This window comes from Engystomops pustulosus, chromosome 6 (genome assembly GCF_040894005.1).
Source record: "Engystomops pustulosus chromosome 6, aEngPut4.maternal, whole genome shotgun sequence".
NCBI classification, from domain to species: Eukaryota; Metazoa; Chordata; class Amphibia; order Anura; family Leptodactylidae; genus Engystomops; species Engystomops pustulosus.
Window position 1 is genome coordinate 167,523,368 of NC_092416.1, and position 24,569 is coordinate 167,547,936.

At 44.7% G+C, this 24,569-nt stretch overlaps 1 protein-coding gene across 1 annotated transcript in view; it reads right to left on the minus strand.

Annotated features, from left to right (window-relative positions):
* Window positions 1-24,569, minus strand: part of TOM1L1 (target of myb1 like 1 membrane trafficking protein) — a 73,755-nt gene that overhangs the window by 34,331 nt on the left and 14,855 nt on the right. Inside the window, exons 2-5 of the mRNA XM_072112287.1 lie at window positions 18,998-19,082; window positions 17,144-17,222; window positions 16,354-16,503; window positions 15,151-15,282 (exon numbers count right to left, since the gene is read on the minus strand). Coding sequence (XP_071968388.1) covers window positions 15,151-15,282; window positions 16,354-16,503; window positions 17,144-17,222; window positions 18,998-19,082 — 446 coding nt within the window. The remainder of the gene's footprint in view (window positions 1-15,150; window positions 15,283-16,353; window positions 16,504-17,143; window positions 17,223-18,997; window positions 19,083-24,569) is intronic.

Consider the following 24,569-nt stretch of genomic DNA (forward strand, 5'->3'; position numbering starts at 1 on the left):
GACTGGGGGGAAGGAGGCTGAGGTGGAGCTGGAGGAGTGCTGATTTCGGTGACATGGGTGGACTGCGTGGAAGACTGACTGGTGGACAAATGGCTAGAAGCATTGTCCGCAATCCACGACATCACCTCTTCGCACTGTTCTGGCCTCAACAGTGCTCTACCACGAGTCCCAGTAACTTGAGACATGATGAACCTAGGGAGTGTAGCTCTGCGGCGTTCCCCTGCTCCCTCATCAGCAGGTGGTGTCTCACCCCGCCCAGGACCACGGCCTCTGACCCCTGCAGTAGGTGGACGCCCACGTCCACACCCTCGTCCTCTACCCCTAGCCCTCGGGTTAAACATTTTCAAAATTAAAGTGTAAACTTAAAATTTTTTTTTTGTAGTTTTTTTTGTTTTTTTTTTAAACAAAACGATGCTATCCTATTGCTATGGCTAGTTTCTAACCTACACTGACAGCACACAACTGGATTTTGTGCTGTGCCTGATGACTTTGAGCTATAAAAAGAAATAAAGGTAAAAAAAAAATAAATCAGCAGACTCTGCCTAATTCTAATCAAACCCCTAATCAATTGTCCCACTTCGGTGTTTGAGGTGGATATGCGTGTCACTAAGAGCTAAACACAACGCAGGTCTCCCAGCAAATTCCTCACTGTATGGTACTAGCTGCACTACTAATGCCAGCAAGCCCAGCCACAAGCAAACAAAAGAAAGGAAAATATAACGCTATTGTAGGCCTAAGTAAGCCGTTGTGGTTCTCCTATGGCTATTTTCTAGCCTACACTCAAAGCACACTGCTATGCCAGATGACTTTGAGCTATAAAAAGAAATAAAGGTAAAAAAAAATAAATCAGCAGACTCTGCCTAATTCTAATCAAACCCCTAATAAATTGTCCCACTTTGGTGTTTGAGGTGGATATGTGTGACACTAAGAGCTAAACACAACGGTAGCAAGTCCCCCTGCAAATTCCTCACAATATGGTACTAGCTGCAAATAAAAAAAAAAAATGTATAACGTTATTGTAGCCCTAAGAAGGGCTGTTGGGTTGTTGTAGAATCACTCCTGCCTAACAGTAAGCTAATAGAACAGCCTAACGCTTTCCCTGACCAGCAGCAGCTCTCTCCCTAGCGGCATCCAGACACAGAATGATCCGAGCAGCGCAGGCAGGGGCTAGTCTATTCCAGGGTCACCTGATCTGGCCAGCCAACCACTGCTATCGACGTGTAAGGGTACCACGTCATGCTGGGTGGAGTGCAGAGTCTCCTGGCTTGTGATTGCAAAACGGCGGGAGATGCCATTTTCTCGAGCTGGCGAAATACTCGTCCGAGCAACGAGCAGTTTCGAGTACGCTAATGCTCAAACGAGCATCAAGCTCGGACGAGTATGTTCGCTCATCTCTAGTCAGTGCACCTTCTTTTAATCTTATATAAGATTAAGTCAAATCAATAGACATCTCTTTTGTCACAACAATGAATTCAATTTTTTATGAACTCTTTATGCACTTTTTATGAATTTTCTATGCACTTTGCTTAGCAATAATTATTGCTTCAACTTACCATTGTATATACTATGCTTTTAAATTTCGCATATTTTAAATGACTCTGACTTTGTTCCATATGTTAAATGCTGATTTTTTATCTGTTAAAGACAATAATGTCACTTTTTATGAGAATATAAAGTGCACCTTAGTATAATTTCATGTGTACATCCAAAAATATGACAGTACAATTTACAGAACCCTGTGGACCTGAGGAAGGGGTTAATCCGCCCCGAAACGCGTCGTCCAATTTTATACTGATGATCCCTTAAACTATACTGCTTTTATGTGTAATAAATGTTTTCTAATAAGGAACATCTGTTGTAATGTATATAATGTTCCATTAATACATAAAATCCTGGTAAAACAGTAGCGCGACCAACCACTGGCTACCCACTCCATAAATCTTTGTAACATCAGGACTTTCTCCTGCAAGCCAGAGAACGCAGCAGCTCCAGATAATATATTTCTGTAGAAATAGAAATATTTTCTACAGAACTCCCTCCTAATATCTTTCCACTCCTCTCTACTTCTAAGGAGCGCGGTGTAACCCTTTTAATAACTGCTACTCCATGCATGGCCAGGTGAGTAGTCTGCTTATGTACTAGTAGGGCACATAATGGCTGAAGCATAGAACTTAGGATAAACTACGCGTGCATGTACACCGGACATGTATATTTGCTGATATTGCTTAGAAGTTACCCATTTTATTACTTGGATGCTTAGTCTTCTTAAAGGGATTTTCCAATCTTGAGTATTTATTACATATCCAATAGATATTTACCTCAAGAAGTGGGGGATCAACCAACCCCTTTCCCCCAGCCGGGCCAAATTCCAAAATTACCACACGTGTGGGACTACTCTCCATTTAACTCTATGGGAGTGTATGGATCCAAATGTCATCACGTGTATCACCGTAGGCCCATATTATCAATTATTAGGCACATCACATGCTGCTATATGACGCCATATCTTACGGATCCGTAATTCTGGTGTTCTTACGGCTATCGTGCCGTAAACCTATTTTACATAAACATTTCTAACAAAAAGTTATTAGCCTGAAAACGTCTCATTTTTGTATAAAAATTTCCTTTTAACTTCATAAACCTTCGCAGCGGGCAAAGAAAAAAATCTTTTCATTCCCCTAAAGTATCTACTTTAAAGAATTTATTTCTTCAAATCATCAAGTTCCATAGTCCGGGAAGTGCTTGAAAACATTTTATTTCTCTATAAATCACTAAAGTACATGTTGAAAAATGCTCAGGGACCAAAGCTGGCACCTCAGAAGGCGAACACCGAAATAGTCATAAAATGTGCTGTAAAACAATCGCGCGCTGTACAGTTGTGATAACAAGACACAAAGAAAAAAGAGGCAATTAAGAAAAAAAAAAAAATAATAAAAAAATAAAATAAAAATTTTGGGCTTTTCGTAATCCGAAATTGGGCAAATAAAATAAAAGAGACTGTTGTGTTCTGTCCATAGCGCGATAAATTACTAACTGATCTAATTTTCTCCAGAAGCTTGTACTATAAATATAGGTCCAGAAAGGTGAAGGATTTAATCCAGGAATGATTGCTCTGTGAAGATTGGGTCCTCCCAGACCATGTTATGAGGACAGTGAATGTGCCAACAGCTGAGAGTTTATTACTTCAGTGCTAAGGGCCAGGAACGGCAATGAGCTCCTGAATACAACACACCCTGGGATTTCACTTTCTGTCCCCACTAACACTTTTTTTTCTATTATACAGTAGGTTCTTAAAGGAAATCTACCATTTGTTTTCAAGCATTGCGAACCAAACATACCTTGAGAATGCTGTAGCGACACTGATGCGGAAACATATCTTGTTTAGTCCCTGAACTGAGTGGTTTTGCTCAAAAGAAAATGATAGGACCTTGGGAAAGCTGGGTGGTCCTGACTGAAGTAAATAAACACATTACTTGGAGCTTCCTGTACTAATCAACCTGAGCTATATGACTCATACACAGCAGCCAGGGGATGATGCAGCGATTGATTACTTCTGCCTGTCAGGGACAACACAGTGATGAAGTATTCTCAGCTTATGCTGAGCAGAACAAGGCTGAAGCAGTGCATAATTAGGGTGAGGAGAAGCACTGAGGCGGCCACAGGAGTGAGAGAGATTAATTATCATAATTTTATAATTATTTTTTTTAGCAAAACCAATCTGTTCAGGGATTGAACAAGATATGTTTCTGCATTAGTGTCGCTACAGGATTCTCAAAGTATGTTTGGTTCATAATGCATAAAAGCAAATGGTATATTTCCTCTAAATAGAACCCATCAGGTGCACGTTTCAGTGCCATCCTCTGTCCTTAAAGTACAACATTGACTATTATTTTGTATTTATGTTGCATTCTGTCATGCACTAATCAGAACACTAACCTATTTCACTCCTGTTGTCTTAATTGAATTACACCCATGTGCCTCCTGCTTATTTTGTTCTAGGCGGACAACAGTTAAGCTACTTGTGATGCACAAATGATTTTGTCATGGTTTACAAAGAAGCAGGAGACCGCATTATAGAGAGCAGCAAGAACTAGGGAAACAGGGAAGGGAAAACTGTCCCTTACTTTAAGGTTATGCTAGACCCTGCCTGCAGGTGATGGTCAGTTTACCTGGACTAGCTCCAGACCCAAAAACTTCCCTCTCTCTGAACACAAAGACCTTTCTAGAAAGTAGTGAAAGGGACTAAAGGATACTCACCCCCCACTAACAAAAAGATTGCTGCAAGTAAAACTTGGCGAACTAGCAATCCCAGCATGCATACAAACACACATCTGAGACTGAATACAGGAAGGAGGGCAATAGGGAGGACAGGAATAATGGGTAACAACTAGAGATGAGCGAACATACTCGTCCGAGCTTGATGCTCGTTCGAGCATTAGCGTACTCGAAACTGCTCGTTGCTCGGACGAATACTTCGCCCGCTCGAGAAAATGGCATCTCCCGCCGTTTTGCTTTTTGGCGGCCAGAAACAGAGCCAATCACAAGCCAAGAGACTCTGCACTCCACCCAGCATGACGTGGTACCCTTACACGTCGATAGCAGTGGTTGGCTGGCCAGATCAGGTGACCCTGGGATAGACTAGCCGCTGCCCACGCTGCTCGGATCATTCTCTGTCTGGATGCCGCTAGGGAGAGAGCTGCTGCTGGTCAGGGAAAGCGTTAGGGTGTTCTATTAGCTTACTGTTAGGCAGGAGTGATTCTCAAAGAACCCAACAGCCCTTCTTAGGGCTACAATAACGTTATACTTTTTTTTTTTATTTGCTTGTGGCTGGGCTTGCTGGCACTAGTAGTGCAGCTAGTAACATACTGTGAGGAATTTGCTGGGAGACCTGCGACCGTTGTGTTTAGCTCTTAGTGACACGCATATCCACCTCCAACACCGAAGTGGGACAATTTATTAGGGGTTTGAGTAGGAGGAGTTTGAGTCTGCTGATTTTTTTTTTTTTTAGCTGTATTTCATTTTATAGCTCAAACTCCTCTTGCAAAGCACAAAATCCAGTTGTGTGTTGTCAGTGTAGGTTAGAAACTAGCCATAGCAATAGGATAGCATCGTTTTGTTAAAAAAAATAAAAAACTAAAAAAAAAATAAACACAAAAAATTTTTTTTTTCAAGTTTACACTTTAATTTGGAAAATGTTTAACCCGAGGGCTAGGGGTAGAGGACGAGGGAGCGGACGTGGGCGTCCAACTACTGCAGGGGTCAGAGGCCGTGGTCCTGGGCGGGGTGAGACACCACCTGCTGATGGGGGAGCAGGGGAACGCTGCAGAGGTACACTCCCTAGGTTCATCATGTCTCAAGTTACTGGGACTCGTGGTAGAGCACTGTTGAGGCCAGAACAGTGCGAAGAGGTGATGTCGTGGATTGCGGACAATGCTTCTAGCCATTTGTCCACCAGTCAGTCTTCCACGCAGTCCACCCATGTCACCGAAATCGGCACTCCTCCGGCTCCTCCACCTCAGCCTCCTTCCCCCCAGTCTGCCCCCTCCCACCAAAATTTGGCATTTGAACCGGCATACTCTGAGGAACTGTTTTCTGGACCCTTCCCAGAGTCACAAACCACTTGTCCTGCTGCTGCTGAGCTATTTTCCGATGCCCAGGTTTTCCACCAGTTGCAGTCTGTGGGTGATGATGACATTATTCACGTAGTGGAAGAAGTGTGTAAAGAGCTGTCGGACGATGAGGAGACACAGTTGTCAGACAGTGGTGAAGTTGTTGTCAGGGCAGGAAGTCCCAGGGGGGAGCAGACTGAGGGATCGGAGGATGATGAGGTGACAGACCCAAGCTGGGTTGATAGGCCGGGTGAACACAGTGCTTCTGAGACGGAGGCGAGTCCTATAGCAGAACAGGTTGGAAGAGGCAGTGGTGGGGCCAGACGGAGAGGCAGGGCCAGAGCTGGTGCATCAGCGCCAAATGTTGCCCGTAGTCAAGCTCCCGTGGCGAGGGCTAGATTTTCAGAAGTCTGGAGGTTCTTTAAAGAAACACCGGATGACCGACGGACTGTGGTGTGCAACCTTTGCCAAACCAGGATCAGCAGGGATTCCACCACTACTAGCTTAACTACCACCAGTATGCGCAGGCATCTGAATGCTAAACACCCCACTCAATGGCACCAAGCCCGTTCACCTCCGGCCGGGCACACCACTGCTCCTTCCCCTGTGTCATCTGCTAGTCAGCCCCCTGCCCAGGACCCTGGCACAAACACCTCCCGTGCGAAAACCCCATCTTCGCCTCCACGATCCTCCACAGCATCCACCAGCGTTCAGCTCTCCATACCCCAGACGCTGGAGCGCAAAAGGAGGTATAGCGCAACCCACCCACACGCCCAAGCCCTCAACGTCCACATCTCCAAGTTGCTTAGCCTGGAGATGCTGCCCTATAGGCTGGTAGAGACCGAGGCCTTTCGAAACCTCATGGCGGCGGCCGCCCCTTGGTATTCGGTCCCCAGCCGCCACTACTTTTCCCGATGTGCCGTCCCAGCCCTGCACAAGCACGTGTCAGAGAACATCGTTCGTGCCCTGACCAACGCCGTTTCTGACAAGGTCCACCTGACCACGGACACGTGGACGAGTGCTGCCGGGCAGGGCCACTATATATCGCTGACGGCACATTGGGTTAACTTGGTGGAGGCTGGGACCGAGTCTGACCCTGGGGCTGGTCATACACTGCCAACGCCGAGGATTGCGGGGCCTACCTCGGTCCAGGTCTCAAAGGCCTTCTATGCCTCCTCCTCCTCCCAACCCTCCTCCACCTCCTCCTCTGAATTACCATCCGTGGGCATGGCGCCATCAGTCGGTAGCTCTAGGCACAGCAGCAGTGCCATCGCTAAGCGACAGCAGGCGGTCCTCAAACTGCTGAGCCTAGGCGATAAAAGGCACACCGCCCAAGAGTTATTACAGGGCATCACGGCGCAGACTGATCTGTGGCTGGCACCGCTGAACCTGAAGCCAGGCATGGTTGTGTGTGACAACGGCCGTAACCTGGTGGCAGCTCTGCAACTCGGCAGACTGACACATGTGCCATGCCTGGCCCATGTGTTAAATCTCATAGTTCAGCGTTTCCTCAAGACATACCCCAATCTGTCTGATTTGCTCACGAAGGTGCGCCGCATCTGTGCGCATTTCAGGAAGTCCAGCACAGATGCTGCCACTCTCAGGGCAGCGCAGCGCCGCCTCCAACTGCCCGCTCACCGACTGTTGTGCGACGTGCCCACGAGGTGGAATTCAACACTGACCATGTTATCCAGAGTTTACCAGCAGCGCAGAGCGATTGTAGAATGCCAGATGTCAACTTCCACCAGAACTGGTAGTCAGGTCAGTCAGCTTCCTCAAGTCTACAATGAGGAGTGGACGTGGATGTCTGATATCTGTCAGGTGCTGAGTAACTTTGAGGAGTCAACACAGATGGTCAGTGGTGATGCCGCCATCATCAGCCTCACCATCCCGCTGCTTGGCCTGTTGAAAAACTCTCTGGTCAGCATGAAGTCGGAAGCTTTGCGCTCGTCACAAGAGACGGGGGAAGATGATTCCCTTGTTCATAGCCAAAGCACCCTTAGGTCTGTTTCTCAGCGCATATCGGAGGAGGTGGAGGAGGATGAGGAGGAAGAGGAGGAGAATGTTGGTGAGACAGAAGAGGGGACCATTGTTTAGTCCTTCACTGTTCAGCGTGTATGGGCAGAAGAAGAGGAGTTGGAGGAGGAGGAAATGGACAGTCAGGCCAGTGAGGGGAGTGAATTCTTGCGCGTTGGGACTCTGGCGCATATGGCAGATTTCATGCTAAGCTGCCTATCCCGTGACCCTCGCGTTCAAAGAATTTATTCCAGCACCGATTACTGGGTATTCACTCTCCTGGACCCACGGTACAAGCAAAATCTTTCCACTCTCATCCCTGGAGAGGAAAGGAGTGTGAGAATGCATGAATACCAGCAGGCCCTGGTGCACAAGCTGAAACAGTATTTCCCTGGCAGAGGGCGTACTTCTGCGGGACAAGTAGCGAGGGAGAGTAGGCGACCAGGCAGCTTGTCCAGCACTGGCAGGGGTACGCTTTACAAGGCCTTTGCCAGTTTTATGTCACCCCAGCAAGACACTGTCACCTGTCCCCAGTCTCGGCAGAGTAGGGCTGATCTTTACAGAAAGATGGTGAGGGAGTACGTAGCTGACCATACCATCGTCCTAAATGATCACACAGCTCCCTACAACTACTGGGTTTCAAAGCTGGACATGTGGCACGAACTGGCGCTGTACGCCTTGGAGGTTCTTGCCTGCCCTGCCGCTAGCGTGTTGTCCGAGCGGGTTTTCAGTGCAGCTGGTGGCATCATCACCGATAAGCGTACACGCCTGTCGACTGACAGCGCTGACAGGCTGACACTTATCAAGATGAATAAAGCCTGGATTTCTCTGCATTTCCATTCTCCACCAGGTGAAAGAAGCTGAACCTGAATAATGTATGCACTCCTCCTCCTCCTCATTGTCCTCCTTCTCCTCCTCTTTGTACACTAAAGCAGAGGAAACTGGCAATTTTTTTGCCAGGGCCAACTGGCTCTGGCTATAGTACTCTATGTATTTAATTTTTCTGGAGGGCCAACTACCCTGTCCTCTGTTTTAAACAATTTTTGGGAGTGCCACATACAGGCACTCAATCTATGTAATTTTTCTGGAGGACCAGCTACCTGCTCCTCTGGTTTGAAAACTTTTTTGGACTGCCACATACAGGCACTCAATTTATTTAATCTTTTTGGAGGACCAGCTACCTGCTCCTCTGGTTTGAAAACTTTTTTGGACTTCCACATACAGGCACTCAATTTATGTAATTTTTCTGGAGGACCAGGTACCTGCTCCTCTGGTTTGAAAACTTTTTTGGACTGCCACATACAGGCACTCAATCTATGTAATTTTTCTGGAGGACCAGCTACCTGCTCCTCTGGTTTGAAAACTTTTTTGGACTGCCACATACAGGCACTATCCAAATTACATTGTCTCCACAGCAGCCTCCACACGTCGTCTCCATTGCTACCTCCACACGTCATCGCCATGGCTGCCTCCAAAAGTAGTCCATATAGCTGCCTCCATACATGGTCCCCTTATCAAACGAGCTGTGTCAGGCAGAATTTTGGGTTGTTTTCATGGCTTCCACATCAAACTTGTTAACTTTGTCGCCACCCTGCTGTGTAATCCACAAAATATACTGGCAAACTTTTATCATTTACCAATATTATTTCAGCGCTTCTTGCGCATCTGTTTACATTCCCCTCACCCTCCATATCCTAAACTTATAAGAACGCTACTACACTTGATCTTATACAAAAGGTTCTTAGAAGTGCTGTTTGGGGAGTAGCCTAGAGACAGGGGCTTGGATTGGCGAAAGCTCGCCTGGCAGCGGAGCGCCAGCTCCATCCCAAGATCCAACTAACATAGTTTTAACTGCAGCACCTTTAATCTACTACTAGTTCACTGCCTCCATACATGGTCCCCTTATCAAACGAGCTGTGTCAGGCAGAATTTTGGGTTGTTTTCATGGCTTCCTCATCAAACTTGTTAACTTTGTCGCCACCCTGCTGTGTAATCCACAAAATATACTGGCAAACTTTTATCATTTAACAATATTATTTCAGCGCTTCTTGCTCACCTCCTTTGGTTCCTCTCTGCCACCCATTGGTTTTAAGCCTGAGTCCATTTAGGGTATGTCGCCATGAGACTCTCTAGCCTGCCACTGCTGCCGCTGCCTCTACATGCCGTCCCCTATAGTGTCAGGGTCAATTATTGGATGTTTTAGATGCTATCTAGCTTCATTCTGTCACTCTGTCATGGCCATGCTGTTGCCCATAATTTTGGCATAATGGTGCGATTAAGCAGCCTCAGAGGCATCCATGCATGCTGCCCCTGCTGTTTCCTGTCCATTTCCGTGGTGTTTCCATCCTTTTCTGAGGTTCCCAGGTGCTTGGCCAAGCTTCCCTGTGCAGATCCTTGGTCCCCTTGAAAAATGCTCGAGTCTCCCATTGACTTCAATGGGGCTCGTTATTCGAGACGAACACTCGAGCATTGGGAAAAGTTCGTCTTGAATAACGAGTACCCGAGCATTTTAGTGCTCGCTCATTTCTAGTAACAACCACAGCAGGTCCACAAGGAACTTACAATTACATAAGCACAGACATAGGGGAACAGACAGGAAAGTGGTGAGTGAATACAAGAGAACAGACAAACTTCAGAATCTCTCACCACAGACAAAGTAACAAGCTCCTACAAAGTATAGATGATCCTACAGAACAGAGCCAGGGATAAGCTGCAGATACAATACCCAGCAAATACTGAATTACAAAACCAGCATTAAATGGAGGCCGGCCACTCCTGATAGGATGACACAAATCAACAGAGCGTAGATCTAAAAATCCCAGCAGGTAATGCAGAAACACAGCAACAAGAAGACAGGTATAAAACAATCAGGCTCCATAGCACCGTGGTAGAGAACCCACCAGAAAGGCCAAAGGACGCTGCTTCAAATCCTGACAGATTTCTCCATTTACATACCTCCTTTTCTCGTCTGTTTTATGTTTGGGTTAGGTGTTAGGGGGGCAGTTTAATCACTCTCTTGACCGGAACTCTGACGTTCCTTAAGAAAGAAATTTGCCCTATTTATTTCTGGACCTTTCTAATGTATTCTGTATTGCTTTATTTTTTCCTAATTAAACTCACCTCTTTACCTTGTGTTTGACTATTTTCTTGTTCTGAGTAGTTATTTTTTGTGTTTTCACTTTGGTTCAGGAAGTGAATATCACCCAGTTGGCACCTACCATTTAGGATAGGCTTGGCAAGTAGGTAGGGATAGCTGGGTGGGTTTCCCTATAGGGCTAAGCTTCTGTGTCTTCCACAGAAGTAAATGCACTCACCAAACAGCCTCCAGATCACAGCTGAACGTCATTGAGAAAATCTTCTGATGCACAGGTTAGTTGCACACTCCTTCCTGGTGAGTAGGCTATGATTAAGGGCACATTATTTGTTTAAGTTGCCCGAAACGTATCAGCCAATATGGATGGCAATACCAACTTCACTTTTAACATATTTTAAATAAATCAAGAAATTTTTAACTGTGCTCGGTTCCTTCTCTGGTTTTTCAAGTAAGCTGTCACGTCTGCGCCTGCTGTCTCCTCTATCCGTGCTGGTAAGATTAGGAGACACTGGGGCAGATTTACTTACCCGTTCCTGTCGTGATCCCCGAGGTGCGTTCTTCAAGATCGTACATCCATTTTCCTGCATGTGTCGCTTCCCTGTTGAGGTCCGCTGGAGTTCACCTTCTTCTTCCCGGTGTATGTGAGTGCATTGTCTTGCGACACAACTTGAATTGTAAATTCCGCGCTTAGTCCGAATTAGTCCGGTTGTTCGTCGGCCAAGCCCCCTGATTTGTGTTGCATGCAAGTCGGCTTGATTGCGGAAAAATCCGATCGCGTGTTCCAAAAACCCCACTTAAATGCGGCGCAAATCGGAAATAGTCGGGGAACCCGACGAAAATGCGCCGTGCGGACCCTTAATAAATGTGCCCCACTGAGTTTTTCGTCATCCTGCAGTCTGAACTTGGTTCTATGTCTGACCTGTCTGCCACACCCCTCACTGATTCTATCTTGCAAGAGTTAACACTATGGATCTGTTTCCTACAAGTGTCCAGTTTTGCCTTGACTAATTGCTGGTCAAACTGCTATCTTGCTGTGTTCACTAGCTTCTCTTGCATTCTTTAGTTTCTGGTTTCTGATCTCTTGCCTGTGTCTTGACTACTCTATTTGGATTGGGATTTGGTTATTGTTATTCCCCGCTGTTGCTGAATCGGATTGTATACCTCGCCTTATTGTGTTTGTTTCTCTGTATTGTTACATGTTCACACCTTACCCAGGGAGGGAACGTCGCCCAGTTATTGGGCTCCGCTTAGGGGGGACCCAATAAGTAGGTAGGGACAGGTTGGGGGTCTCAGTATCAGGGCTCACTGTCCTTGTTTGTGTCCTGTCATTACATAAGTTTCCTCTTCCTCTACTTTTACTTTTGGTTGTAGATCACATATCAGCAGCAGTATATCTGTATATTGTGTTCCAAGTAAATAACAATTTGGGAGCATCTTATTTTTTAAATGGTAGGGTTAACTTGTCAGTTGTGTGTCAATAATCCTCAACTCAAAGAGGTGTGTTCTTATTACTAGTCCAAACTGACCAATATTTAGATAAATTGTGTGTATCTGACCAATTGATTTGATTGATATCTGTCTTGTCTATTGCAATGTTGCAAACTAATCAAGGAATAAATCACATAATTAGCACTAACAGAATAGGGCATGTAGGATTAACACAAATTAGCATAAATCAGAACTAGCTCGGGCTGTTGCTTCTAACTTCCCAAAATGAACACTCAGATGAGCACCATGACATCATATGTTTATGCCAGCTAATAAATCTTAAATAATTCTTAGTGCCTTCCTGAGTGCATCCAGGTAGAGGACACTCCCTGTCACTCCACCATCTCCCTGTGACATTAACACACAGCACCAATGAGTGGTCACAGGCATATTAGACTATGCCACACTTTATATGGGACAGGAATTATGGTACATATAGACACTGTAACTGGGACTCAGGGGACTCACAAGACACTTTAAAACATTTTGATGCCCTATGATTTCCTGAAAAGTAATTTCATAAATCAGTCAACCCCCTATTACCATTTCTAGAGAGAAATATGCAGCTGAAAAGTGTTACAGTATTCTCTTTTAACTCCATTTTCACTGTGGTCAGAGAAGACATTGCTGGACATAACTGGAGTGTGATCGCTTCTCACTGAGTATAGGTAGTATACATAGAGTTTTCTACCATCTATAGAGCTAAGCTTTTGTATCTAAGCTTCCATTATATAGGCATCCACCTTCATGGACCTGATCTACTGTATCAAAGCTACCAATGTATTGAAATCCTCCATATATAGAGTTGAGCTGCTAAGCTGCAATCATAAGGGCATCTACTAGTTTTCAGGTAGTGTTCCTTTATGAAGGCTAAAGTTGATCTCATGCAACGTCTTCACAGAAGCAGAATTTAGAATCGGCGCCGGTAGCCGGTCATTTGTCATATACAATTATTAAAAGCAGAAAATCCATTGCACCAGCTGATGTATTTTACGCCATAAACAAAGCAGCTGGACAAACAAGATAAACAGGATCTAATTACCGCCAAGTACATAGGCGTAATTAACTGCTTCAACGAGCCATAATTAAAGGAAACTTTCTGATAACCTCTACAAGTGAGAACATTGCAAAAGAAAAGAAAATCAACTCGAAGCAACACGCGGGGATCAACACCCAGAGGAATTCTCTATTCACATGGAAAACTAACAAATAGGAGGGGAGAGGGGATGTTTGGTTGTATATAATACATTTCTGCAGGTCCCATTAAAGGGGTTATCCAACAAACAAGTATCTAAACGTTGGAGACAAAATTGCCAAAATTAACTAATAATTTCAGGGAGTTATATTTAATTTGAGTGACGGTCTCACAAGAGCGGTGCTGCTCCATTCAATCCTATTGGACTCTGCTGCTCATAGAACTGAAGTGTATTACACGGAAGGTCATAGGTCTCTAAAAACTCGATCCCCAGTTGATTTTTTTTAAATTAAAAGCTTGGATATTGGAAATTTCCCACAAGTACATAGATCAGGGATCCCACCTTTGTAAACTTTTTATCACAAGCCTACTCTATAACTAGATCTTCCCCTCATAGATGTTCACCAACCCTCCATAAAAGAATGTCCTACAAAGGTCTTAAATTAAGCATTTGGAAAGCCTAATATGCTCCGGGGTTCCCACGTGGGTGCCACCCCCAAGGAGACATAAGTGTAAGTGCATCCCCCTCCACAGATTAGGGCCTTAGTTTCAGGGAGTGAGGAACTTAATGGCCACCCCACCTTCCCTTCAACTAGTCATTGGTTCTACCTAGTGTATATAACTACAACGTAACCAGAAACTGACCTCAAAGTGTTTTTCGAGAGTATTATGTTGTCCAAAATGTGTCTGCATGTTGGGTTTTCTTCATTTTACACAAATAGGGGGTCATTTACTAAGGGCCCGATTCGCGGTTTCCCGACGTGTTACCCGAATATATCCGATTTGAGCCGATTTTCCCTGTATTGCCCCGGGTTTTTGGCGTGCGCGATCGGACTGTGGCGCATCGGCGCTGGCATGCACGCGATGGAAATCGGGGGGCTTGGCCGAACGATAACCCGACAGATTCGGAGAAACCGCCGCATTTTAAAAAAAAAAAGTGTTGCGGGACACGCGCTTACCTTCACCAGGTATAGGATGGTGCATTCCGGCGGACCTCGGGGAACTTCAGCGCAGCAGCGACATCTGGTGGACGTCAGAGGAACTGCCTTAGTAAATCGCCGGAAGACCCGAATCCACCGCAGAGAACGCGCCGCTGGATCGCGAATGGGCCGGGTAAGTAAATCTGCCCCATAGTCTTGTGTCCTTCCTGTTCCTTCTACAATGTCATGATCTGGTGAGTGTACGAGGATAGAACTTAATTAAGAAGGTAAGAAAATAGATCCTTATTGGTGTCCTAAAAGCCTTTCTTGGTTCCTCAACCAAACAAGGTCTCTTCCTGAGATACAGAATCACTTACTGATGCTCCTAAAGGTTGGACAGGCTTATACTGAGCCACATTCACCGACGTGTCTCCTGATTGATTGTAGACCAGTCTTAGTTTAAGACTAGTCTAGTCTAACTTTGCTTCTTTTTTTTTTTTTTTGGCTTGGTTCAGGATGGAACAAGGAGACAACATTTTGGCACATTTTTTGGTCTCCCACCTAATGGCATGTCCACCTTTCTGTTAAGCCTAAGCAAGAACCAAAAATTTACCTAAACTCTTATGGATATAATGTAGTGGAGGGGAATTTGACACTTCGTAAAATTCACTCCAATAGCGAATTCTCTAAGCAGACACTGAACAAGCAGGAGGATTTTTATAGATTATATCAATATGTGAATTGGGGTTTATACACAGTATATGGAGGTAGGGGCTGACTTTGGAGATCATTATATACTATATACATTCCCAGTCTGCATAGTATTACCCTTTGTGCCTCTGCAGATGTTTCCCCACCACCATCCAAAGACGGGAACTGGATTCCTTTTTTGATCATTTCCAAGTACAATTCTTTGACCTCCGTTACATAGACGCTCCCTGGTGACTGTGTAGCCCAAGTCTGGGGAGAAAAAGGAAAAATAAATGATGATTATTTACTAAAATTTCTTCTCTAGGAGGTCAAGTAATGTCCATTATTTTTGTCATACTCGTCGTAGATCCTACCCTTCATCCTGCCCTCTCGTTGACCAGAAATGATCACTCTACTGCTGGAGAACACTTTTGTAGATTGCAGAAAATTTGCATATTAGTAAGATAATGTTAAGGTCAGTTTAGGCTGTATGAAAGAATTGGTGAAAGATAGTTTAGGGTTTAGGATGTTAGGAGGAACCTACTATAGGATCTACCTTATTACTATCTGCATTTAAAAAAGAAGCTAGGCAGCTTTTGTATCTAAGTTTCCTAGTTATTACACCAACACTACCCAATTCTCCTCCATACTAACCATAATCACTTTCTAGTCCCTATCCACTAGTAAATTGCAGTTTGCTGCTGCTCCCAAAAATGCCATGTTACAAAAATAGACTGTTCATGCCCCAGACTTAACACATACTGGGGGACATTTACTAAGGGTCCGAATTATGTTTTTCCGACGGGTTACACGAATATTTCCGATTTGTGCTGATTTTCCCTGAATTGCCCTTGGATTTTGGCGCACGCGATTGGATTGTGTTGCATCGGCGCTGGGTTGCACACGAAATCGGGGGGGGGGGGGGGGGCGTGGTCATAAGAAAACCCGAAAAAAAAAAAGTGTCGCATGACACGCGCTTACCGGCACCCAAGATAGGACAGTGAACTCCGATGCAATCCGATGGACTTCAGTGCAGCAGCGCCACCTGGTGGACATCGGGGGAACTGCCTTAGTGAATCGCCGGAAGACCCGAATCTGCCGCATAGAACGCGCCACTGGATCGCGAATGGACGGGGTAAGTAAATGACCCCCATAATGATGGTCTCTAACGTATTTGAAGGTTCCTCCTTGCTTTAGTCCACTGATTGGCTTGTAGAGGCTATCTGCCTGTGAGCCAATCAGGGTAAGCCCCATCCCCAGTTCCTGTTAACTCATGTGATTAGATCCAATCACCCCTATTCTCCATAGTCTCTATGCTATAATCATATATGAAGGAATTACCATGATGAATCGGAGGATCATATTTTGCAGGTCCATCGGCAGATTGTACTTGGGGTTCAGGAGTTTGGCCAGAACATCCTTACAGAATTCCTTCCTCAGGACCATGGACTGAAATGTTGTGTTGCAGTTTTGCATGCACATTTCCAGGAGCTGAAGGTCAAGCAGAGAAATGAGATAAAATAGGGATCAAACACTAAAGGAACAAGAAATCTCAGATCTCTGGAGGTAAAAAATATCACATACTGCCTCCTCAACCTCAGGATGAAGGGGTTCCTCAACTATTATGGCATTCTGAAGAAGAACAGTTGGGATGATTAATTATAATTTGGATTTTTTTCGAGGTAAAGAGTTTGGGTTTTGCTAGGTGGTGACCAGGACCTGCTTGCCAAAGCCTGACAATGGGGGTAATGACTGGGAAAGTCCAGGATGTGTTTTCTATGGGTGGATCATGAGCGACCACATCATCATCTCAAACACTTTGAACCTTCAGGACCACTTTGGTCCTTCAGGACCACCTAACTAGGGACCTCCTGATTCTACAAAGATACTGTGTTTCGGCTCTCCCCATGCTTTTGTTTTAGGGTAGACAAACCACTTCTAGAGTAGTCAGGTTGTGATTCATGCTTTCCCCACCTTGGCTTGGCTAAGTCTTTGACTGGTAGTCGGAAGTGCTTGGCCAATGCTATTGTTGTTTCGGTACCATTCACACTCCGGTTTTCCATGGTAGATGTTCCCATTTCACATATTATTTATTTCCTCACACATGTAGGTTCTCTTATGTGATACTTACAGAAAGTGTAAACCGGACTTCTTTCTGATTGTAGTTTTTGCCTAATCTCCTCTTTAAAGCTTTGACTGCATCTTTTGGCCTAAAATAGAAAATTGTTCAAATGAACACTTATATTAATGGCCTAAAAATAGAAGTATAATTACAATTGGGGCATAAGGGGGGATAATCACAACGTACAATATATTGAAAAGTAAGAACTATAAGCCCCCAAAATTTAAGTTAAGGGGCACTTGTTTGTACTACCAGGGGCATAAGGATCATGGCCAAAGGGGGTGCGACTGTGACTAGGCCCACAATGAGAGGGGGCCCACAGCTGCCAAAATTCATAGAAGAGCATCTGATCTCTGTCTCTCTCCGGCTGTGGCTTCCTGATGTTCCGGCTTCAGAGGGTGTGTTGGCCCATTGCCAGCCAGTTGCAGCCCACCTCTTCACACCCCTTTTGTTTGGAGATGGCGTAAACAGTAAAATAATTAAATCAGGCATTTTATGCCTGTTTTCTTTGTGTGCTGAACAGCAAAGTGGTCTGCGATGGGGTGTTCAGGCCCCGTCACTAGTTATAGCCTGTACAGGAATAGCCTGACCAATTCTACGCCAGGTCCTCAAGCACAGCCGCCTACCGGATATCTCTAACTTGTGCTGTCAGGTGGAGTTTACTTCACACACTGGCGCGTCAGGTAAATTCCCCAAATATGTCTATGTATTTACAGTATTTTATTTCAGTAGTGTGTGCTATATACATATATAGATATATAATACATTTTTGTGTGAAATATATGTGTGAGCAATGTTATTAATGTGTAACGTGTGTATTTGTAATTATATAAATATGCAGTATGTGGTGATACTTGTACGTGAGTATATATTATATGTGTGTGGTGGATACATGTGTTTGTAATATGTATATATATATTTTATGGGTGTGCGCTGGGTATATTTTGTAGGGGGCGGGAGGTTTGACCAGCATCTGTCAAATTTAGTCAATAGTAGGGGGTGCACCTAACAAAGTGAGCAGAGGCATAACTACAGGGATAGCAGCCATAGAAGCTGCTTTGGGGCTCGCAGTGTTAGGGGGCCCCAGCATCCAGGATATTGGGTGTGTATGTGCTGTATGTCTGTATATGTTATTGTATGTATATATGTATATATGTGTATTGTATATTGCTGTATGTATGCATGTATGTATGTATATATTGTGTGTATATATATATATATACTGAGTGTGATTGTAACTCACTTATGTGTGAGTATACAGATAAGTATATTTTTTAAGGGCAAAGGGGGCCCATTCAGAGGCTATGGGGCCCAGCCTTTTCTAGTTAAGCCCCCTGAAAGTGAGGCACTGCTTTTTTTACATTAGCTCAAAGATGGCCATTTTTATTGTGTGGGGGCGGAAAAGGGATGATATGGCGGTGGTCACCTTTAGCGCAGAGATGCCCCGTCAGGAATTTTGCCCCAATGTCCAGTGAACTCCAGTTGTGCCAATGTGTACTACAGGCAGTCCCCAGGTTACGTACAAGATAGGGTCCATAGGTTTGTTCTTAAGTTGAGTTTGTATGTATGTCGAAACTGTATATTTTATAATTGTAGTTCTAGACAAATAATTTTTTTTGCCCCAGTGACAATTTGAGTTTCAAAATTTGGGTTTCAAAAGTCGGATGTCCTTTAGTAGGGGACCTCCTGTATAGGTATAGGGCATTATTATTATTTTACTGTATGTGTCTGAGCTGCCCTGTTCCAACCAATATGGACACCGTAACTTCTCCTTCCGGAGCCATCACACATCTTTCTCTATATTTGGATGAAATAAATTATACAGTGAGTGTGGCCTCCCTTATAGGACCCGTGTATACTCACCCATCAGGGCTGCTGTTGATAACATCACAGATATTCATGAATTGGCCCCAGTCTAATGATTTGTTTGTAGAATTCGTATGAATATCTATAATAAATCAGTTCAAGGTTAGGTTTCAGTTTGCATAAAGTGTTTTCTTTAAATAAATATCCTAGCCAGCTTTAAATGGGGCTTTAAAAAGTTTCAGGCTGCAATATTGTTTACCCCCTCTGCTCCTCAACCCTAATTTGATATAATACAGCCTGTTTAATCTTCCCTCCCGGATACTTTCATTCTTTTCCACAATCTCTTCCTTACTTCTATCTATAATACTGCAAGAAAGGGATGAGAAGAAAAAGCGGACACAGCCAGGACCTGTATGGTCGATATATCAGTATTATTATATACCAGTATCCTGATCAGTACCAGAAGCAGCAGTATAATCACCCATGTGAAGGAGTGCTACAGGCTCTACATCACAGCAGGAAATTTTCAGTAAAGACTATTCATTTTAGGTTTTTTTTGCAAATAGGAGACAAATAACCATAAAAATTAATAATTTGCTTTGGGTCACGCAATGTTCCAACTTTTGATAAAGGATCTCATGGGGGATGAAGTATCTGAATTTGCACATTTTCTAATCAATAGACTGAGAGACACGAGTAGTAGGTGCATTATAACCACAGCACTCCCACTGATCAACTGCTTAAAACCTACTACTTAAAAAAAAACTAATTTAGTTAAACCCGGACTTTGTAGTTGGGCAGAATTTGTCATGGAGCTTCTGTAGGTTGAACTATAGAAAAAAATAACCCAGATGATAAGGAGTTTCAATAAGTCAAATGACTTGGCTCAGCTTCTGCTCTTCTACATGTGATCGCTCATGACACAGGATCATCGTGACCACATTAGTTATATCACGAGTGCACACAATACTCTGGCTATATATCTGTAACACATTGTAATTACTGAACTTCTAATCTGTCCAATGTTCAAAGCTCACATCTGCACCAAACCGGATAGGGAGTATTATAGTCTAGTAACCAAAACAGGGGGCACATACAGAGCATCCAGACCCCGGGGGAGTGACATAATATCTCAGGCTGATGATGTCATCAGGTAAGATCTACAGGGAGATGGAAAGTGAGCGAGTTCTGTCCTCCATCCTTATATCATTATGTGTTATTATATGTTATTTGGGGGGGGGGGGGGGGTGACCAGTACTAAAATACCAAAACATGTTGGATTTGCTTGGCTCTTGTAAAGTATAAATTGAGTATCTCACTTTCCATTTGCAACTGCGTCAGTGATGGGAACCCCATGAATTACAAGAATGGGGGTCCAATGTCACACCCTGACATGCGTATCCACACAGGCGCAGGCTGGCCCGTTCATCTCCATGGAGCTGACGCAATACTTGTAACCCCCACCAATTAGCAAGTTAGACCTATCCTGCGGATAGGACCTAACTTACTACATTGGGACAACCCCTTTAGAGGGTTAAGACAGGGGCCCTGCGCTGTATGCATATTATAGCCCCTACAAGTATGGAATTCACTTCCTACATATTGTACTAAAATCTCCTTTGGGAATGGAGGATGCGACCCTTCTGCATGCTTTCAGGACCCTTTGAGGTTACTCAAATGTCCTGAAATGGCTCTTGCGTACATGTGTACTGATAGCAGGAACATATGCACAAGGGTTTAATTGCTGAAGGTCTTAGGGTGAAGGCCTGTGGTTACGGGAGGTACCGCTAGGGACTGGACACCGTATGTTAAAAGATGGCATCCCATGACGGTGCTCGGTCTATGAGAACTGGGCCATGTGCCATGTAGCAAGCACAGTGCCGGGGACAGGAGTCCTTGCATCATAGTGAAATATGATACATAGAGTACGTGATTGCTGGTGGAACAGCAACATCATCATGATTACAGTGGGAAAGAAGGTACTCCATCTGCCGTATATCAAGATTCTGGGCCAGTCCTAAAAATATCTCCTCTCCTGTCTGCTAAACTGCTCGGTTCACTGCCCAGATCCGCTTTTAGTGAAGACAGACTGTAGTGTATAGATGTTTATGGAGGGAGGAGAGGGACGAGGAGTGAGACATAGGCTCAGAGACATGCTACATCAGAGAACAATGGGGGAATTTATTAAGACTGGAGTTTAAAGTGCCATTCTTAAATTTCCCCATGTAGGTGCTCTGGACCCCATATCAGATGCAAACTCAGCCAGTTTGGACCTAATACCAGGTCTCATTTGGTAGAAGTTTTTTGCCATAGTTTCTGCCAGATTAGATATAGTACATAAGGCAGGCCGGACATTCACGACCCTGCGCCACTCTCCACTCCTGTGGTGTGTAGGTTGGAGAAGCCAGGAAACTGGAGCGAAACTGGTGGAGAAGGGATAATAAATGTCCCCCAATGAGTGTTAAACATTTACAAACAATCCCTTTAAAACTATAGAAAGATCTTTAAAGGTCACATATGATGTGGTAGTGCTATATAGGGATAAATCCTTCTAAAAAGTTCCCTTTAAGAAAAATTTTAACAAATAATTTACAGACTTTCCTTCAAACATTCGGAACAGTTTCCTTCGAGACCGAAACACCGAGAGAAAATGTTCCCTAATATGAGAAAATAGTTCTGTTCATCGTCCGTCTTCATAGGTAATTACAGAGACACAAAGCGCCTCCGCCACTGAAGGGCCTAAGTCTCCGCAAACACAGGAGACAAAATGAAAGATGGGAAATTTCATATCCACGCTCCATAAAGTAATATAAAACTGATCTGCACTTATTTGTTTTACTGGGAGATGCCAGGCCAATAAAGCCGCGCTGGTCTGATGTGGGATTGCTTCCTAGTTTTCATTATCTGAGAGTCAGAAACAAAACAGTTGCCTAACATTAGATCTCGCATGTTAAGCGAACGCAATATTACAAGTCAGGAGTACTGTGCCCTGTAGACGCCGTAGATACAGGCTGCGCACATGAGCATGTGGCTTTAAATATCAAACTTCCATCAAACTTCCAGGTTCTACCAACTTTACAAATTGCGCGTGTTGATTGAAAAATATGAGCGTATTCTCAGTTGATATTTAAAGGAAATCTACCACCAGGATGAAGGATTGTAAACCAAGCACAGTGACATACTGGTGTGTGCCCCCTCTGGCAGGATCTGCTCTTCTTTAAGTGTCTTATGCCCTTATTGTCATGACATCTGTCCGCTCCTCCCCCTGATGTCATCGGGGGGGGCAGCAAACAGTTGTCGTGACAGCCTCGGGTCTTCGTCAGACCCGAGGCTGTATGACTTCTGAAGATTCATTGCAATAAGCCAGTGGCTCAATGTAATATCTCAACCAAGATGGCGGCACCCATGCACCACCATCTTTTTAATGCCACCAGCATCTTTGCAGGGTGCAAGCAAGGGGTTAGCACCCATGATCGATGCTAGCACTGACTGCTGCTGTTAGCAATGGGTGTTTGCTACAATATGCAGAGTCCCCTGAGCCCTTTTCATATACCCTTCATAGCTTGCTGGCGGATATATCTGTCCATGAGAGTGAAGAGGTTAAGCAGTTTATGTAAATCAGCTTTTTCTCCTGCATCCAGGACAGCTGAGACATAAATGAGCCTGATAATGTGTCTAATGGCTTATCTCCTTACAGACAGTCCCTGGATAGTCTTATCTTCTCAGAGAGTGGGATCATCAAGGAAAATATTCTCTAGGTATTGGGTAAGAGTTATTCATTTGCCTCCTTTTCTGTCTGATCAGGATGGATCTCAGAAGGCTTTTAGAAACACTGCTCACTACAGGAGAAAGAAGCAGAAATTAATTTTCTCAATGAAGTATATTACAAAGTTTCTATTTGCTACTCTATTTGCTTCTGAAATATAAAAGCTGCAAAGGATTAGTTATGTTTTCATTTTATAACAACTGTTAATTAAGTTGCCTGCATTTTAATACCAAAATTGCTGCAATTTAGGTCATGTGCCCCTTTTAGAGCTACAATAATAGCTTAGTCTCATATAAATGCTACTTGGGTCATTATTGGGTACTTTACTGTGGTCTAATATGGTACACTAGGCTGTGTAGAGACCAAGTACAGGATGGGTTCTGCAGAGATATATTGCCATGCTATATACTGTGAACGTGATATAATACACAGCAGTTATATAAAGTCCAGTATAGTATTAATGTCACGGCTTTATGAAACATCCCAGAAAATCCCATGAGACACAGTGCATGTTACCAGTGCAACACCCTCGCCGATGCAATGGCGAGGTAGGGTTTGCGAATACGTCCCACCTGCATGTAATCCCATTACACAACATGGTTCTGATAGGACATAGGGATATTGCAGTGGTGAATCCTGCCTGGCAAGGCAGAGGTTAAGTATTTTGTATGATACAAGATGCTGTTGTCCAATGATATGTGTTACATCCTGTGCTCTGTAAGCTGAGATGTGATTGGAGGAGCAGCCACCACCTGACCAAAGGAAGGTAATAAAACTCCCTGGCCAGGAATGTTCTGGGTCTTTCCAGAGATCTTTTCAGAGAGATTCAAGTGTAGGAGAATCAGTGAGTGAGTGAGTAATCTCTGTCTAGCCCATACCAGAGCAGGAAGAGCCTAGCCCCTGCCTCTGAAGAGTGGAGCATTAGACTAGAGTTAGTGTATTGAGGAAAAGGGGTATCATCTTACCTTTAAAGGTGATACCTGAAGCCCTGCAGGACAAGCTGAAGCTTCCTACCAGGACACAGCTGCCTCCCAGCCTGCCCTCTACATCCAGGCTGGTGAACTATCTCCTGAGGCTCCCTCCAACTCACATCTCAGCACTCCATCTACCTGTTAAAGGCACGTTTGCTGCGGTTCCTGCGGTTCAAATAAAGAACTGTAAGTTGTTTTCTTCAACTTCTGTCTCCGTCTGGTCCCTGCTAATACGGCTGCCTTCATCACCGGCACCCTGTCCATCACCCAGAGACTCACACTCGGGACATTAAGGGGTTGCCCCAGGGAGATCCGCTATAGCAGCCTCTCCCTCATCTTTTCTTGCCAACACCACCCTGCTGGAGACCTGCCAGGCTGTAGGACAGCCCTCCGGTTCCCCCGTACCAAGCACCGTGACAATAGCGTGCTTAGGCCGCAACCGCCAGCCACTCCGGTACCGCGGGCCCCGACTGACTCCAGGCCTCACCGCAAAGGGCTAGGCCCCGGTGGGGGATGTTGCAAGTGGCGTCACGAACAGGATATATACTTCTGTGCCTTATCCTGGCACTAAAGACTGTACTTTATTAAGAAAAAGACTGTGCTGCCTAACCCTGCTGCCATCCGGGTTTAGGCCCAAGTATTTGTGTGTTTCTACATTGAACTTTATACTGCTGCCACGTGCTGTCGAGCGCCGCTCCAGCACTCAAGAGGTTAATTCCTGCAAGGACTGTGTCAGCTCTGCTACATCCGGCGCTGCTGCGCCTGAAGCATTTACCTCAGAGGCGTGTGGCGCAGCAAGTATTTCCAGCCCGCCAAATCCTCACTGGCGGGAACTCCAGAGGCGTCACTAGGCTCCGCCCCCTGCGCGAGTGGCGCGAACTACCGTGGAGGA